Genomic DNA, 15,463 nt, shown 5'->3' with positions numbered 1-15,463 from the left:
CGGACTCAAACCAGGTTTGACAGTTTGACAGGAAACTTTTATCCTTCTTCCTCTTTTCCTTTTTTTCCCCCCCATAACAAACCACCCACTCCATCGTTTCGATCCTTTCGTTTGTTTGTTTGTTTGTTTTTTTTTTTTTTTTTTAACTTTTGGATTTCTTTCTGCAAACTTTTTAAAGACTCTTATTTCTTTCTGCCAGCTGCATGTGGAGTGTGAGCGATCCGACGCAGTTATTTAGCGGTGTGATCCGCAGAGGGCCAGCATCAGTCCGGGATGCTGTAAACTGAGCCACCCAACAAAAGAGACGTGGGAGCATCGCCTGCATCCTATTGTCTCTGGGATGTAAGAAGCCCCTGGAGGATTTTTGGGTTGTTGCTTTTTTTTTCTTTTCTTTTTTTTTTTTTTTTTGAAAACATCTAAGGAATTAACTTTTTCCCCCCCTATACACATCACGAGGAGAAATAATGGCGTCATTTTTGTTGAACATGCGTCTTGTTCTGGTTTTACTCGGATTATTCTTGCTGTGGTCATCTGCAAGAGCCGAGCCGGAGCTGCAGGACGAGGGCGAGGAGGAGGAGAGTTCCTGTCAGGGCGCTTTTGACCTCTATTTTGTGCTTGATAAGTAAGTAAAACCACCTTTGTGAACTGATCATTAAATAAACTGCTATCCACGAAGATAAAGGAACAGCCACGAATCTGTTTGCAACGAGGGGTGGGGGGGGGAGTTAGCATAGCACACAAAAAAAAGATATTTGAATATGAATTAAAGTTTTTACTGTGGCATTTTTTTCCCTTATTTAGAGTGGAGGTGTAACTAAGGGGGGGGTCAGACAGTTTATTTATTAAAAACACAACGGAAAGCTACCAGTGTTTGACATGAACGTGTCTCAAAAGGTGAGAATAAAAAGGTTAGCCCGTTGTTTGACTTGCTAGCAACCGCTGCATCCGCGCGCGAGCGTGATGACGCCGCGAAGGAGGCTGACTCGCGCGGAGTACAGTTTGCTGATTAAGCAAAAAGATGAGCAACGATCTGGATGCTAAAGCACATTTAAAAAAAAAAAAAAAAAGATCTCTCCCTGCTTCCGAGCCTGAACAGATTACATCTTTTGAAGTTTTATTGAAGAGGGAAAGAGAAAATGCGGATTTTTCCTCTGGGGGGAAATACTGAGGGACTTTTTCTTCTCTTCGCTCAGTGACCGCTCAGTACTCACTCTTTCATTTCCACTCTGAACGCCCACATAGGAAAAATGCTGCGGTTATGTGACATCTAACTTCAGCAGCTGGACCCAGGCTGCTAGGGAAGAATATAAAATGTGAGAGAGGCTTCTAGGTTATTTTTAGTTTATGGACACCAAAAGCACTTTCTGTCATGCAACACAAGATCCACCTTTTGTTTTGTGTTGTGATTTAATAGCCTCAATGGAGTGTGCCTCAGGTCTAAACATCAATGCTGAATTCATGGGGAGCCATGGGGGGAAATCTGATGGAGAATCTGCTACAGCAAAGTAACAACCTTTGTTGTGAGTGTTAGTTTAACTGCCAGGCTTTTATCTTGAGATGATCCTACTTGGGGTAAAAAAAACAAAACCCAAAAACAACAACAACAACATATGTTTATATCAGCTCTTTTCCCTCCTCTTGCACTAATGGAGCAAAGCCAAGAATGGGGAGGCGAAACTAGAGGACAGGAAGCAACAACATTTATGGAGAATGTGGTCTTAATTTGGGAAAAAAAAAGTTGCATGCAGCAACTTTAAAGGCTTGAGTTGAGGGTTGATGAAACGTTTCAAAGCAGGTTAGCATCACTGGTGAACATTCGAATATCCCTGATTGGATTTTGAGATTTTTTTATTTTCTTTTTTTCTCTAATTGAGAGCTACTCCCAGTGAAGTGACAGTGTAAGCACCTTACTGTACTTACTGAACTTCACAGATCCATTTTCCTTCCCTGCATTTCAAAACAGAATGGAGGGACTGGACCCCAGATGTTTAAAGCTGCTGTTGGCTCGAGCTGTGTGGCAAACACTGACACATGTTGTAAATAATATCTGCATCCATTTTTTTTCTAATGTCTGATGTTATTGTTAGTTTCCCTGCGTGCTTGGGGATGACTAACAAAGTTAAGGTATCGTTTGTGGAGTTCAAACAGGAGGAAGCTCATTAGAAACCTCAGCCCTTATTCAGCTGTCCCTCAACCCCTCCCTCAGGCCTGAGCTGGTTTTATGAGACAGTCTGAACCCTGTGCCCTGTTTGATCCATATGGAGGGTGTAAAGATCGATGTGAGGAGGTTGTAGCGAGTCTGACACTGCCATCCCAGGATTTTGCCCATTCTAAAACATGTGAATTCATATTAATGCAGGGCTGTGCAGAATTGTTCAGCATCAACATGGTGTTTACAAACATGAGTCTGTGTGATTTAGAATGAGTAATGTGCTTAGGGTACTGTGTTTAAGTGGGAGTAGAGGGTCACAAGTTTTTGCTGGAACAGGGAAAGATAACTGGCTCATAAAGCTGACTCCAAAGGCATTTATTGCAGAGTCAGGCAGATGATGTCATTACATGGCTTTGACATGTTTGACAGTGTCCTCTGAAGCACGGGCCAATGTAATCTGAAGCATACAGATGCTGGGGAATGACTGCAAGGCTGCCAGTTTCAATCTTATTCCAACACCCTTATCACCGTCAGCAAGAATTTTGGTCTTTAGCAGGACCCATTAGCCTCAGTTGCTAAGCGGTGTTTATAGTTTTACTTGTATACATCAAGTTTTAGGAATACAGGGTTGTTATCTCACCAGACACTGAAGACAGCAACATGTGAGCAATCAAGAGACTGAACTAAGAAGTTGCAACCAAGTAAACAGAAGGTAGTTATCTCTTGAAGTAATTGAATTGATTGTTTGAATGAGCAGTAGAAAGGCATAACAGCTGAAGCAAACAAGACGTTGTTAAAGCATCTGATTGTGCAAAAGAGTGTCAAAACTTTTTCAAAATTAAACTGCCTTTGCATGGGCGTGGATTGAAAAAGCCTAAAGTATTTGGTGACAGTAGCAGAAAAGAGAAAACAACTGGGTTGCACTCAGGTGTTTTTAGCTAAATGTAGTGCAGAGAGTTAGATGCTTACAATGTATTACAACATGTATTATAAACACTTCACGGCTTGACTGTAGTTAAGTGTGCTGATATGATAACATTTTCTAGCTAGCATAAAATACTGACCAACCAGCAGACTTACTGATTGACTTGGAGACCAGCAGTGGACATTCCTAAAGCTAAACCACAAGCATAGAGGAAAATACAGGTATGAAAACAACATAGATTTAGGACTTTTGTACATAAACTTTTTTGACAGATTTTCATATTGGTTCATTTTTCGGTTAAATAAAGAAACCATGCGCCCAAAATATTTGCAGTAGGTGTATACCTTGAACTTCTACATTCCTGCATGTGCGTCTGAATATGTAGCCTATACTGTATGTGCTGATTCAGAGCAGACAGGGCACAGCATGCTATTTCATATGGAACAAAGGGTCAGAGGAATTTTGAGTGTGTTCATATGTTAGATAAAGGGATTCGCATATCAGCCAAATGTTCAGCTGCTGAGGAAGATGCCATTTAACCACGTTGCGTACTGCTTACCAATTGTAAGACACAGTTGTTCTATAGTGTTGCCATGCAAAGAAAGGCTGATCTGAACTTTTTATTTAAAAACATATTTTATATTATTTAGTATTCACATTGCTGCATATGTCTCCCCCCATTCACTTTGTGAGAATGTCTCTCAGCTTTTCATTTATCCTTTTCCAGATGACCTATTTTATTTGCAGCAGACCCCCCATTAGCTCTTCACTCTCTTCACATCATTGCTCCTACTTGTAATAGATGTAAAAATGCACAACTCTAACAGCCTTCATCTTTTCTGATAGGCCACAGTCAAAATGATAGCAATTTCTGCCCTGTTCAAATTTTCAAGACCACTAATCATTGCTTCAAAATGTTGTTGTTGATGTAGTCATGCGTTAGCCCTCCAGGTGGGCTTTCAGCCATGCTGCCTAAATCTAGACAGGTCAGCGGAAAAACCAAAACTGCAGCTGCAGTCCATAAATACTTTCAATCTGTCTAGCTGTGGAAAACGTTTGAGCTGTGGAATGACATGTCTGTGTAGTTTGGCCTTGCATAGTGTGATGCTTTGGTGTTTTCAACAGGAAGAAATGTCTTGTTAAAATGTATCAGTGTTTCACACAAAAAGGACAATAGGTTTTAATGCAGGTGAAAGCCAGTCCAACTCTTAACCAAATCTCCTGGTATGTGATACATGACCCTGCCTTGGTTAACATAAAAAGTATATTCCCTATATTTTTATATGGTTGGATTAAGACTGAAGAAGAAAAATCTGTATCTTTTGGCATGCATCTCAAATGTCTCTCCACTAACTAGTTATCCAAGGGCCAAACAATTCCTCACTCAGGTTTTGGAATAGATGTGCAGCATTAGCTTAGAAATCACGCAGTAAAGACTTTGACTTCTGCAATTGCTGTAAAAGTAGGTTAGCGGTTTTAAACAAATAAATCCTTGTGCCCAGTCAGTCAAATTGTAGCACCAGCATTGGATGCTGGCTTGGGTGGTGTGGGTAGGCTCAGATAGAATGGCAGACTGCCTCTTTCGCAAAGTTGTTCTTTTTTTTTTTTCTTCTTCGACACTTTGAACCGTGAGAACAAAGCTGAGAGCTGCTGAGCCTTCAGACCAAAAGAGCTTTTTCCCACATGCCGTCATCCCATTGCCCTCTGGGATAGAAGTGGCTGTTGGGTAGTTAATAGTGGACTTGGTTAAGCAATGAAAAAGGAAAAAAGTTACTCTTCATCAGTAAGTTGCTTTAGAGCTTCTTTGCTAGAGCTACAGAACTACAGGCATAACAGTAGAACAGCAAACAAGCTGTAAACCCAACAATGCCATATTGTGTCTCCGGAATAGACACTGATGTGAAGGGAGAGACTGAACCAAGGTTGCAGGCTATAAAACCCTTTGTTGAGCCCAGAGGAACTGAGTTTTGTCATAATCACCTTTTTCTCTTTACGCATAAACATTTAAATAAAAATAGAGAACAAGAAATGCAGGGATACAGTAGAAATGCAGCAGTGTTTTTTCTACTGTAAGCCGTTTTTGTTTCCCAGTGATTCTTAGCCATGCTAAAAGCAGGGCCTTAGCTCTGGCAAGTTCTGCAAAATTTGAAGAACTTGTACAGTGGTTGTCATTGTGAACACTGAGACATATTCACACTCCCCAGATGACTCAATTTCTGCAATCTCGCCCAGTTAGCAGAAAGGGGTCTTGTAAATGACTAAGGATATTTCTAGTATACAGTATATAGACTCTAGTTTCCTCTTTATATGGTCTGTTCAGAATTGTTGGACAGTAATAATGACGAGAATTACCTCCCACAGTGACCACATTTATTTTGAAACAACAAGATCACCACACTGAGTGATTCACAGGTCCAGGAACTGACAAAATTGCTGTATATCTGAAGTGGATACAATTTAGAAAATTAGAGGTGTTACTGGAGAGAGATACTGTTTCTGAAAGGAAACAAAACCTGAACTCCGTCAATGAGACTTTTTTTGATTTTCTCCAGGTATTTTTAGACAAATGACTCTAGTTGGCCTAAATCTTCCAGATTTTTCCTCATTTAGTTTTGGATTCATTACCAGCATTAAATACCTCCATCATTATTTTAATGTTGCACTCTCCAGCGCTACAGTGCTAGTTTGCTTGGGTTTGGTTCTGTTCTTTGTCTGGTTCCTATTTTGTTTGGCCTGTTTGTTTTTGCTTTGATTTTAAATGGTTTATAATATTGTTTAAAAATCTCAAATTGGCAACCAGTTGGAATTGGCAATAAATTTGGCACCACTAGCACCTCATCAGTAATGTTGATCAGTGCCATGAACCCAGCAAAAATAATACATGTAGAAGATGTACAAGAGTTTTAATCAGTTGGTTAGTTACTCCTTGTTTTGTTTCTTTGGTGGTGTCAGTCCACAAGGCTTTTTTGACATGCTTGCCATATGTATTAGCTGAAGTAAGTCAGAGAGGAACTTGGCCTTTAAGTTGGAGTTTTCATTGAATCATCACGCTGTTTCCTGTGGCAGACAAGTCTGCAACTGAGCCAACAGACTTTTTACATTATCTTGCTCCTACGCAGATAAATTTACTGTAATCTCTGTAATCTCAACAATTACGGTCTTTGTCTTTCCCTCACTCCCTCCCCTCTTCTCCTTTGTTCTTCTCTTCTCAGAGCTCCAATGGCAGAAAGCCAGACACATGCTTATTATCTTGCTCTGAGAAGCTGTCCGATCAAAAAACACTGTCACCCAGATTTGAGGACTTGCTATGACATAACTTTAAACTGTTGCTGGGTGCAATCACTGTGTCTGCAAATTCTACAGACCCTCACCTCTCCAATCCTTTATTTTCTCCTTCCAAAACCCAAAACCACTGAACTTCAGGGCTCAGCTCAGACTATTAAAATTAGATCAAAGGATTGAGGGAGAAAAAGGGCACCACATGAAATGAACAAGGATTGAAATGGCCCACTTCCTCTTGCAATGGTGTTTGAACAGGTGAGTGAAACTGCAAGCTAGGCCTCGATCCCACGACTTGAGCCACCTCAGACAATTGAACTGTTCCAAGGCAAACACGAGGCATTGTGGTTCAGAAATAAAGATAAGCAGCTGAAAACCAAAGGTGGGAGTCCCCAGATTCACCCTAATGTTAAATAAATACTCAAAAATTATCCCCACACCTCTTCATGACTTTTTGCTTCAGAAAAGTTTTACCAGACTTTATATTATTTTTTTCCCCTCAACTGTTGCTGTAATGGAACAATCTGCACAGGAAACTGGCTCCTGCCTCTCCTTAAGGTTAGAGGTTGTGTGTGTGTGTGTGTGTGTGTGTGTGTGTGTCTGTTAAATCCTTGTGTGACTATTTCTGTTTGTGCTGCACATTTTGTTGGGCATCCAAGTTAAACACCCCCGTCCTCTTTTTTTTTTTTTTTTTTTGTTATTTTTTGGGGGAAAAAATGTGTTTAGCTTGTAAGGTCTTGTCCTCTTTCTTTGCCCTGTCAGCCGCCATAGGAATGTGAAATCTTGATGTGAGGGAAAGCCATGTCATCAAAACAACAACAAAACTTAATAAAAATGAATACAATTCTAATGTGGTATTCTTAGTTGACCAGAATTTGTATGCTTGTCTTTATTTGTTGAGACTAGATGAGGGAAAACACTGAAACTAACATAAGGTATATGTTACATTGGATGTTTTAGCACATTTGGATGAGAAATCCCAATATGGGTGGCCCTTAGGAACCCAAACCTGATTCCACAAGCTTTGGCTTTTATTAGTGCAGTAGTCAACTTATGTCTGCAAAATTCTTGCGTCTTTGTCGTGGCTCATCTTTTTCTGAACAATTGATCATTGTCTCGTCTGGATGATCTGCAATTTACGTTTGAGTGTGAACTGGTTCTCTTCTCAACTATGACAGGAACTGTTGCTCATCATGGGTGTCCTAAGAATATTTGCAGCTGTAGAGTTTGTAGAGTTACTCATTTCAGCCTCTGCAAACTGAATCACTGTACTGAATAAATGACCAACTACATTTATCTATTAAAGCTAATATGAAAACTGTGGGCCAGTGGGGATCTGTCTTGTAGCTACTTCAAAGATAGAAGAACACAGTCTAGTTCATGTCCATTCAGCCAAACATTTAATGTAGATCCATGGTCTGGTTTGGCAGGAAAAAAGGCCTTAAATGTCTGAGGCATGATGGGAAAGTCCCTCCAATTGCCCGGCTATGGCTACACCTCGCACCCCACTGCTGAGCAGTAACACAAACACACCACTTGGTCTGACCTCTGTTATACTTCATTGTAGACAAATACATTTAGTTACAATTCATTTCCACAGCCAAGTTCTCTAAAGCAACTTGCAAGAGGCAAAAGTCCCTGTTGGTTTTTGTGCCTCCAAATACCAAATAATCAAAAGGCATTGTACAGAAAATTTGATCAACCTAATTTGTTGAACAAATGTTTTCTCATCAGCCTTCTAGGGATATAATGCTCAAAGTGGAGAAATGGGCAATACGTATTCTGCTTATTGCATTTTAATGTGATTCACAAACAGATATCTGGGGCTCTCATACACATGGAACTGATATAACTAAAATGTAAACTAGAACAGTCATTGTTTTTCTCTCATTTCTTGTGAAACACCAGTGAAGCACCAGACAAGTTTGCCTGTTTTCGAACATATATATATATATATATATATCATCTTTACATCAAGGCAGGCTTCTGTCTAGGTACTGCAGAAAAAATCTTCAATGGGCTGCTTCACCCTAAATGGAGGTTCTTCAATAAACCCAGCTAATCCCTGTGAAAAAAAAGTGGTGCTGACCTTTTGTCCAATACAGGAAAACAACAACTCATCATTGCTGGCCAGTTTGAGTGTGTCTAATGCTGTTACATCAGGCAGTCGCCACCTACAATAACACACAGTCGGCATCACTGTTTATTCCAAGTAAGCTTCATCCTCTAAACAGGCCTCTAGTTTTACCACAGCCAATTAGCTCATTTCCCATGTGCCATCTCTGTGGCTCGGCTCGTTCGTAAGCTAACGGGTGCCCTGCTGACTTGTCACTTTGTGCCGGAAGCCCTCTCTTCCCCCCAGACACACTTAATGAAATTCTTACAAATCCAAACACACACACAGTCTGCCCAGAGGATATTAAGGTTGCACCATGGGGAGTTTTTTTTAAATAATAGTCCAGTTTTATGGATGATCCCCCCGGGAGACCAGGGCCTATTTCCTATGCCTGCAGGGGCTCATTGAGGACACAGAGGGGTGTTAAATTAAAAAGCACAACACACCACCAACTTCTTTTATCTCACCAGTGCATTACAGGCCCCAAATGTATAGTGCAGGCTAATTGTTTTAAGAGTTACCCTCAGTGGTGTTTGCGATATCTAAGTGAGAAGCATGTGCTTTATGAAATTTTGCTTTAACATCTTGGCCTCCGATGTAATTTATATTTGTTAAGCAAACAGCCAATTATCATACTGGCTCTTAGTAACTATGGTAATATTCCCTCTAATAGATAAAAAAAAGCCAGTTACCAATAATGTGATAGATATAGCTGCAGTAACAAGTCAAGTAGTTGTGCTCTGCCCTGGACAAACTCAGCTTGTGCTTCATGTTTTGGAGGTAATGACTCTACCCCCTGTTGTCTTTTGGTAGCAGAGCTGTATTTTTCTTGTTCACTGTTACGCCATATGGAGATTTGTGTGTGTCTGAAAAAGAGTTTAAGCCATGGTATTTTGTTTGAGTTCTTCCTGAACAAATCATTTGTAACTAATAGAAAATCCATATTGTTGAAATCTTTCGACCATGCTATCTCATGAATGAACGAATAGTAAATAAAAAATGATGTTTGACTGTTATAGCTCGGTTTCTGTATGGGTTGTTGGGATGGTAAATTACAAAAGTACAACTTCTTTTATTTTAATGGTTTTCCATTGTCTTTGTCTCAGGTCTGGCAGTGTGAAGCATCACTGGGAGGAAATCTACTACTTTGTGGAGAATTTAGCTGAGAAATTCAAAAGGTGAGACCAAAAAAACAAACATACATTGTGACACAGTTAATTAATCAAATATGCAGGAACAGTGGAACTACATAGACAAAAGATTCAGAAGTAGACTCTAAATCTCTAGACGCCAAAAGGTTTGTTGCCTCTGTGCTTGACTTCCTGGACCCTGGAGATATATTTTATTGAAAAGAAACCCACACTTTACCCAGCAGTCATCTCAGTAAAATAAAATAAAATCTGTGCCATATGTTAAGTTACTCAGTATCCACAGTGATGTTTCACTCTCTGTCTCTGTGACACCAGCTGGCATCTGGTGTCACTGAATTCCCCCATAAGTGACTACAAGCTACAGGGCCATTTTACGGACAATCAGTCTTGGTTTTGACAGACATCAATTTCTTCGGTCATGTCATCCTCTGATTTGATGTAGCACTGGAAAAGTAAGTGTGGAATAAAATGAAATAGTTAACTGTGTCGTATGCTTCAGCTCATGGGTGGCTTTGTTCAGTGCCCTTGTAGCCATGCAAACAGCTGGAATTTTGCGGTTCTGCCGAAAAAAACTAACAAAAAAACCACCTCAAAGTTTTAGTTTGTAAGAATCATCAGAAAGTCTTAACAGCAAAAATCTTTGTTCTCACAAACAACACACTTTTCACCTCAGATAGTAAAGGGTGTGTGTGTGTTGCGTACATGTATGCAATTCTTTTTCTAATTAAAGTGTTTAACCAGAAAACAAAAATAACAAACACGTTTATATCTGTGAATGCAGTTTAAATGTCACATAGTTGCTGTCAACACACATCCACAAAAAGTAGTGCAGGATTCACTCTGTCTTCATGCGTTTTCAGCTGTGTTTCAAAACAACAAAATAACAATGAATGAGACATTCATTGCTTTAATAAAAGGATTTTGGCATGAAAGTAAATTATATGAAAAGTTACTTCCTGTTATTTAGTTAATTGTAAGGCTGTTCTCTGAAAAAGAAAAAAAAAACAAAACAGGAAAATAATGTTGAGGAGTCAGTGGAAAACAATTTGTTGCTTTCAGAGTATTCCTACAAGTGTTGATGTGATTGTGATGATCAACCCCAGATTATTATGCTATTTATACCACATGTTGTGCAAGGTGGGAAACCACCAACCAACCACCAGTCACCATCGGTCTTTGACATATTATCAGCAGCATCTGCTCAATACAAAGACTGAATGATTGTGGGAAGCTGAATGTTAGACGTGACAAAAAATATTTTTTCCTTTTTTCTGTTCCAGTCCATTGTTGAGGATGTCCTTCATTACATTCTCCTCCAGAGCATCAACCATCATGAAACTGACGGAAAACAGGTAAATTCTGACTGTTTCTCTCTCTTTATTTAATAGTGGAAACCATCACAGGTAATGCCATTAATTAACAGCAACAAACTTGATGTAAGAATCAAAGTAAACATAAACAACTGGAGTGAAGAACATAAATCTGAAAATGGTATTAAACAGGACTTTTCTATTGTTATGAGCCACTCAAGGCTCTGACAAGTTCATACATTTCTTACCATATATACATTCAGACAATAATGATACATCAACAGCAATGAGAGGTTCAGTATCCCACTTACACCACAAAATGTAGACTGGAAGAGCAGTGAATTAAACCAATGACCCCTCTATCTGATACACCACCCTGTTAGGCTCACTGCACTGCACTACAAAAGGGCAAAAAACAAAATATACTTTGTTCTCATCTGTAGGAAAATGTCTCTTTTGACTGACATCATTTATTTGAATGCATCAGTCTGTAAATTTTACATTTAACAATTTACATCTTTCTTCAATGTTTGCTTTTTTGGAAATATTGGATACTGTTATCTCTTTTCTCTTTGTACTGTACTGTACTGTAAAAGTACAAACTAGCATTAAAAAGTGAAAAACTGTTCTATACATCAGTTTTTGAGATAACCTGACAAATGTGACCAAATGTGTCTACATCAAAATCCATTCTGCTACATTTCTTCTCTTCAGATTGGATATCAGAAAGGGGCTGAACGCTCTGAAAAGAGAGATTCCAGGAGGAGACACGTTCATGCACCTCGGATTGCAGAGGGTAAGTCTTGTTGTTTTTTGTACTAATTTCATGGTAGCTTTTTTGAAGCTAAAAGCAAGTCATAGCCCAGTGAATTACTTGGTTATGTGTTTAATGGAATTTCCTGATTATCTGACCTTCAATGTGTTCTTTTATTTCAAGGCAAATGAGCAAATATATCATGAAAACGCAGGTAAGCAAAAATTGTTCATTCTTGTGAACACGGTTTTCAGGCTACATTGGATAGTTACACCACACAATGTTTTGTTTGTTTGTTTGTTTTTTTTTCAGGCACAGCCAGCGTGATTATTGCTCTGACAGACGGAGAGCTGCAGGAGCATCAGCTCATCACCGCACAGCAGGAGGTAGCAACTTTATACTGAGGCACATTTCCCAAACTACTGTAAATAAATTTCACGTGACAGAGCTGTTGTGGGAGCGGATGTAGTCTTACTGTTTCAGTGCCAGATTTTTTAAAATAACACATTTATTATCTCTTTCTGACAACAGGCAGAGAGAGCCAGGTCTCTTGGAGCTATTGTGTACTGTGTTGGTGTCAAGGACTTCAATGAGACGCAGGTAATTGCCTTTCATGTAGATTATTAAGTATTGTTTAGTACTTTCATTAAAAAATGATGTATATTCCATGTATTCATACATCTGCATTCAAATAAAAATAATTATCTGAACTTGTAACTGTAATTATCAAGCCAAGCACCATATACGTACTGTAGTGCCTGTGCTGTGGAAACATCCTAAATGGTGTTAATTCCATGGCACATGCTTTAGTGTGTGTTCAGTGGCCCCTTTTCAATTCGGCCAACCCATAATTTAAAATTTCCTGAAAACCAATCTGAGTGATTTTTCACTCTGAGCTGCCTGTCAGGCTGGAGAGGATATAACTTGAATAATCCTGAACGGTTTACTTCAGCGTGACAAGGACGATGATTAAGCTTCCTGCATTTAATGAGATGGATATTTGAGACCGAAGAGATTTTTCTGTCATGAGAGCAGTTCACCTTCAGTAACCTGAGACTGTTTTCTTCCAACAACTTCCACAAGTTTACTTCAAGGCCCAATTGATTGATGGTAAATTGATTTGATTACCTGATGTACCTGAATGTTTAATATTAATGCGGACGGAAATGTGAATTGAAATTCAATACTTTCAAAGTGCAGAGATTCCTTTTTTACAATGTTTAAAATTGTATTATGTTTTATTTAAGGCCAATTTATGCTTGTCATAATAATATCAAGTATCAGCCAGTCAGTATGGGCAGTTTATTCAGTTACCGTAGTTTCAGAACAACAATCCTGACAGTGGTGGAGAAATTTATTTTTCCATAATTAACCAGTAATGCTTTTGTGAGTTCATTGTTTAATTTTTCATCCACAACTCTGTCTGTCTCCTGTAGCTAGCCACCATTGCAGACACCATTGAGCATGTGTTTCCTGTCCTGGGTGGCTTCCATGCCCTCCGGGGAGTCATTGATTCGGTAAATAAACGCATGGTCCTACAAGTAAAGCTGATGGAAAGGGCACCAGTGCAGTTGTCCATGTTCATGTGCGCTATGTCAGCAGAACTAACTTTTACCTCTAACTTGGATAGAGTTGGCTTCAGAGAGTACAAATACACATTTTATGTAGAAGTCGCTGGATTTTTCTGGAATGGGAATATATACCCAGTGGTCCTCATCAACCACAACACTGGCTTTTCCAGTGCTGGTACTATCAAACAATGCGCTTTCAATGTTAACAGTAGACAAGAAAATGTTATGGGTGAGGAATGACCAGTCTTTTTCGTGAATGGAATCACTGTCAAAGCTGCAGGAGTGTAAACCAAAACAAGTAGCACTCTAATGAAACAGGTTTACACTAGAGCTGCCTTAACAGCAATCCCAGTGGGGCTGATAATGTTTGCTGTATCTCTGAAAGTATCCAAGAACAGCTTCTACACAGAGTGTAGCAACTGCACCAGACACAAAGACCCTGTTCCTGTAAGAGGATTATGACTGGATGAATACTTCACGGAAGGAGTTTGTGAACAGTCAATTATTGTGAATACTAATGAGAAATACAAGGTTGAATATTTTTGAATTCATCTCTGTTCCAGTAAAATTTGAAGAAAAAAATGCTTCAAGAGCAGAGCAGAGGTTGTGATCAGTAGGCCTGCATGTGTGGAGAAATGATGACTGCCTTTTTTGCCCTCCAGATCATTAAGAAATCCTGCATTGAAATTTTGGCAGCCGAGCCCTCCAGTGTGTGTGCAGGAGGTGAGAAACCAGAAACATACACGCTCACAGACACACAAACTGAAATGGGTCTCACTTGAGTCAAAGACACTGATGCTATCATTTCTTAAAGCATATGTATTCATTTTATTACAAAGTGCCTCATTTCTCTTTTTCACACCTCAGTAATGACAATCCCAGACTGGAGAATGACCATGTATGTGTAGGTGGAAAATGTATGGGCATCCAGGCCATTTGGAGCATGGGACATGGCGCTACAGTGGGAATATCACAGGGTCTTATTAGGTCTTATTAAAAAGATCAACTGTGAGAGAGTAGCAGTGGTGACGTTGGCATCAGCTGAAATATAGAGTAGACAACATCCTTTAGTGTCCTGCCAAAAGAAAGATTATCACAGCTAAAGCAACCTTAAATGGCCATTAAAAACCACAAATGAACAGATAAAAGCTGGGGTTCATTAAACATTTCTGGCATAAGCTAAAAAACATCTGCTTTTGGCTTTTATTAAGCAATGAGTAACTTTCAATTTTAAAAAGGGAACAGATTCCACTTGACATAGTGTGTTGCATTGACTGCTGTTATTGCAAGTGCTAAACTATGCAGGTTAACTCCTATCTTTATGTATTTATAGCTGGCACTAGAGCATCTGCTTTGTGTTTCAGGCAACACTGCAGCCATTTAAGATAATGTCTAGCAGTTATAGAAGGGGCAGCTGTGGTGCACGAAAGTTGACTTGTATTCTTGTGTTTTGTTTATCCACCCAATTTACAAGCAAATCAGAGCTTGTGAATGCAGGTCACCTGAGTAGTTTGTTCAATGGACGTGGATGTCTTGACAACCTTTCACCCTCTTTCCATATTTCTTCCATTTCACAAAATAACTTAAAAGTAGATTCCCAGATGTGCACATATCTAAATTAACAAACTAAAAGAACGGGGTACTTGTGAAATAAAGGTCATACTAGTTAATAATATATGTTCTGTCATATTATTTTAGCCCTTTTCCGGCTTCGGTATTGAATTTTAGTATCTTTTCCCATGGATGACACTTGATGTTTTTTTACTCCCAATAAACCAGAATAGAGTTCTGAGTGACAAATTTATTCAAGCAGCTCAATTGAGCAAATAAACTGAGTCATTTTAAGTATAACCTGTTTGGTGATGGGTATGAAAACTAACTGTGCAGCCTTGATGACCCTTCATGCGTAATAAATAATGCCAAATACTTCGAAGTATTATATATGAAAGTGAAAGTGTTTGTAATGATGTCAATGTTTGTTGTATAACCAGAGTCTTTCCAAGTGGTGGTGAGAGGAAATGGTTTTCTCCATGCCAGAAACATCAACCAGGTGCTCTGCAGCTTCAAAATCAACGATACCATTACAATCAGTGAGTGGAGACACACTTCACAGTTTCTTCCTGTTATGTTAAACCCAGTTGTACTGTAACAAGGTCCTCGTCTGCCCCTGTATGAACCTTTGTATTCATCACAGGAAAATGTGCA

General features: G+C 39.3%; 1 protein-coding gene across 1 annotated transcript in view; it reads left to right on the top strand.

Annotated features, from left to right (window-relative positions):
* Positions 1 to 456: 456 nt before the first annotated feature.
* Positions 457 to 15,463, top strand: part of antxr1c (ANTXR cell adhesion molecule 1c) — a 31,991-nt gene continuing 16,984 nt past the window's right edge. The window contains exons 1-10 of the mRNA XM_029527411.1: positions 457 to 622; positions 9,579 to 9,650; positions 10,904 to 10,975; positions 11,648 to 11,729; positions 11,871 to 11,901; positions 12,000 to 12,073; positions 12,219 to 12,287; positions 13,124 to 13,204; positions 13,921 to 13,981; positions 15,250 to 15,348. Coding sequence (XP_029383271.1) covers positions 465 to 622; positions 9,579 to 9,650; positions 10,904 to 10,975; positions 11,648 to 11,729; positions 11,871 to 11,901; positions 12,000 to 12,073; positions 12,219 to 12,287; positions 13,124 to 13,204; positions 13,921 to 13,981; positions 15,250 to 15,348 — 799 coding nt within the window. The 5' untranslated portion in view covers positions 457 to 464. The remainder of the gene's footprint in view (positions 623 to 9,578; positions 9,651 to 10,903; positions 10,976 to 11,647; positions 11,730 to 11,870; positions 11,902 to 11,999; positions 12,074 to 12,218; positions 12,288 to 13,123; positions 13,205 to 13,920; positions 13,982 to 15,249; positions 15,349 to 15,463) is intronic.

The sequence above is a fragment of the Echeneis naucrates genome, chromosome 19, assembly GCF_900963305.1.
Source record: "Echeneis naucrates chromosome 19, fEcheNa1.1, whole genome shotgun sequence".
NCBI classification, from domain to species: Eukaryota; Metazoa; Chordata; class Actinopteri; order Carangiformes; family Echeneidae; genus Echeneis; species Echeneis naucrates.
This window is presented reverse-complemented; position numbering and strand designations above follow the sequence as displayed.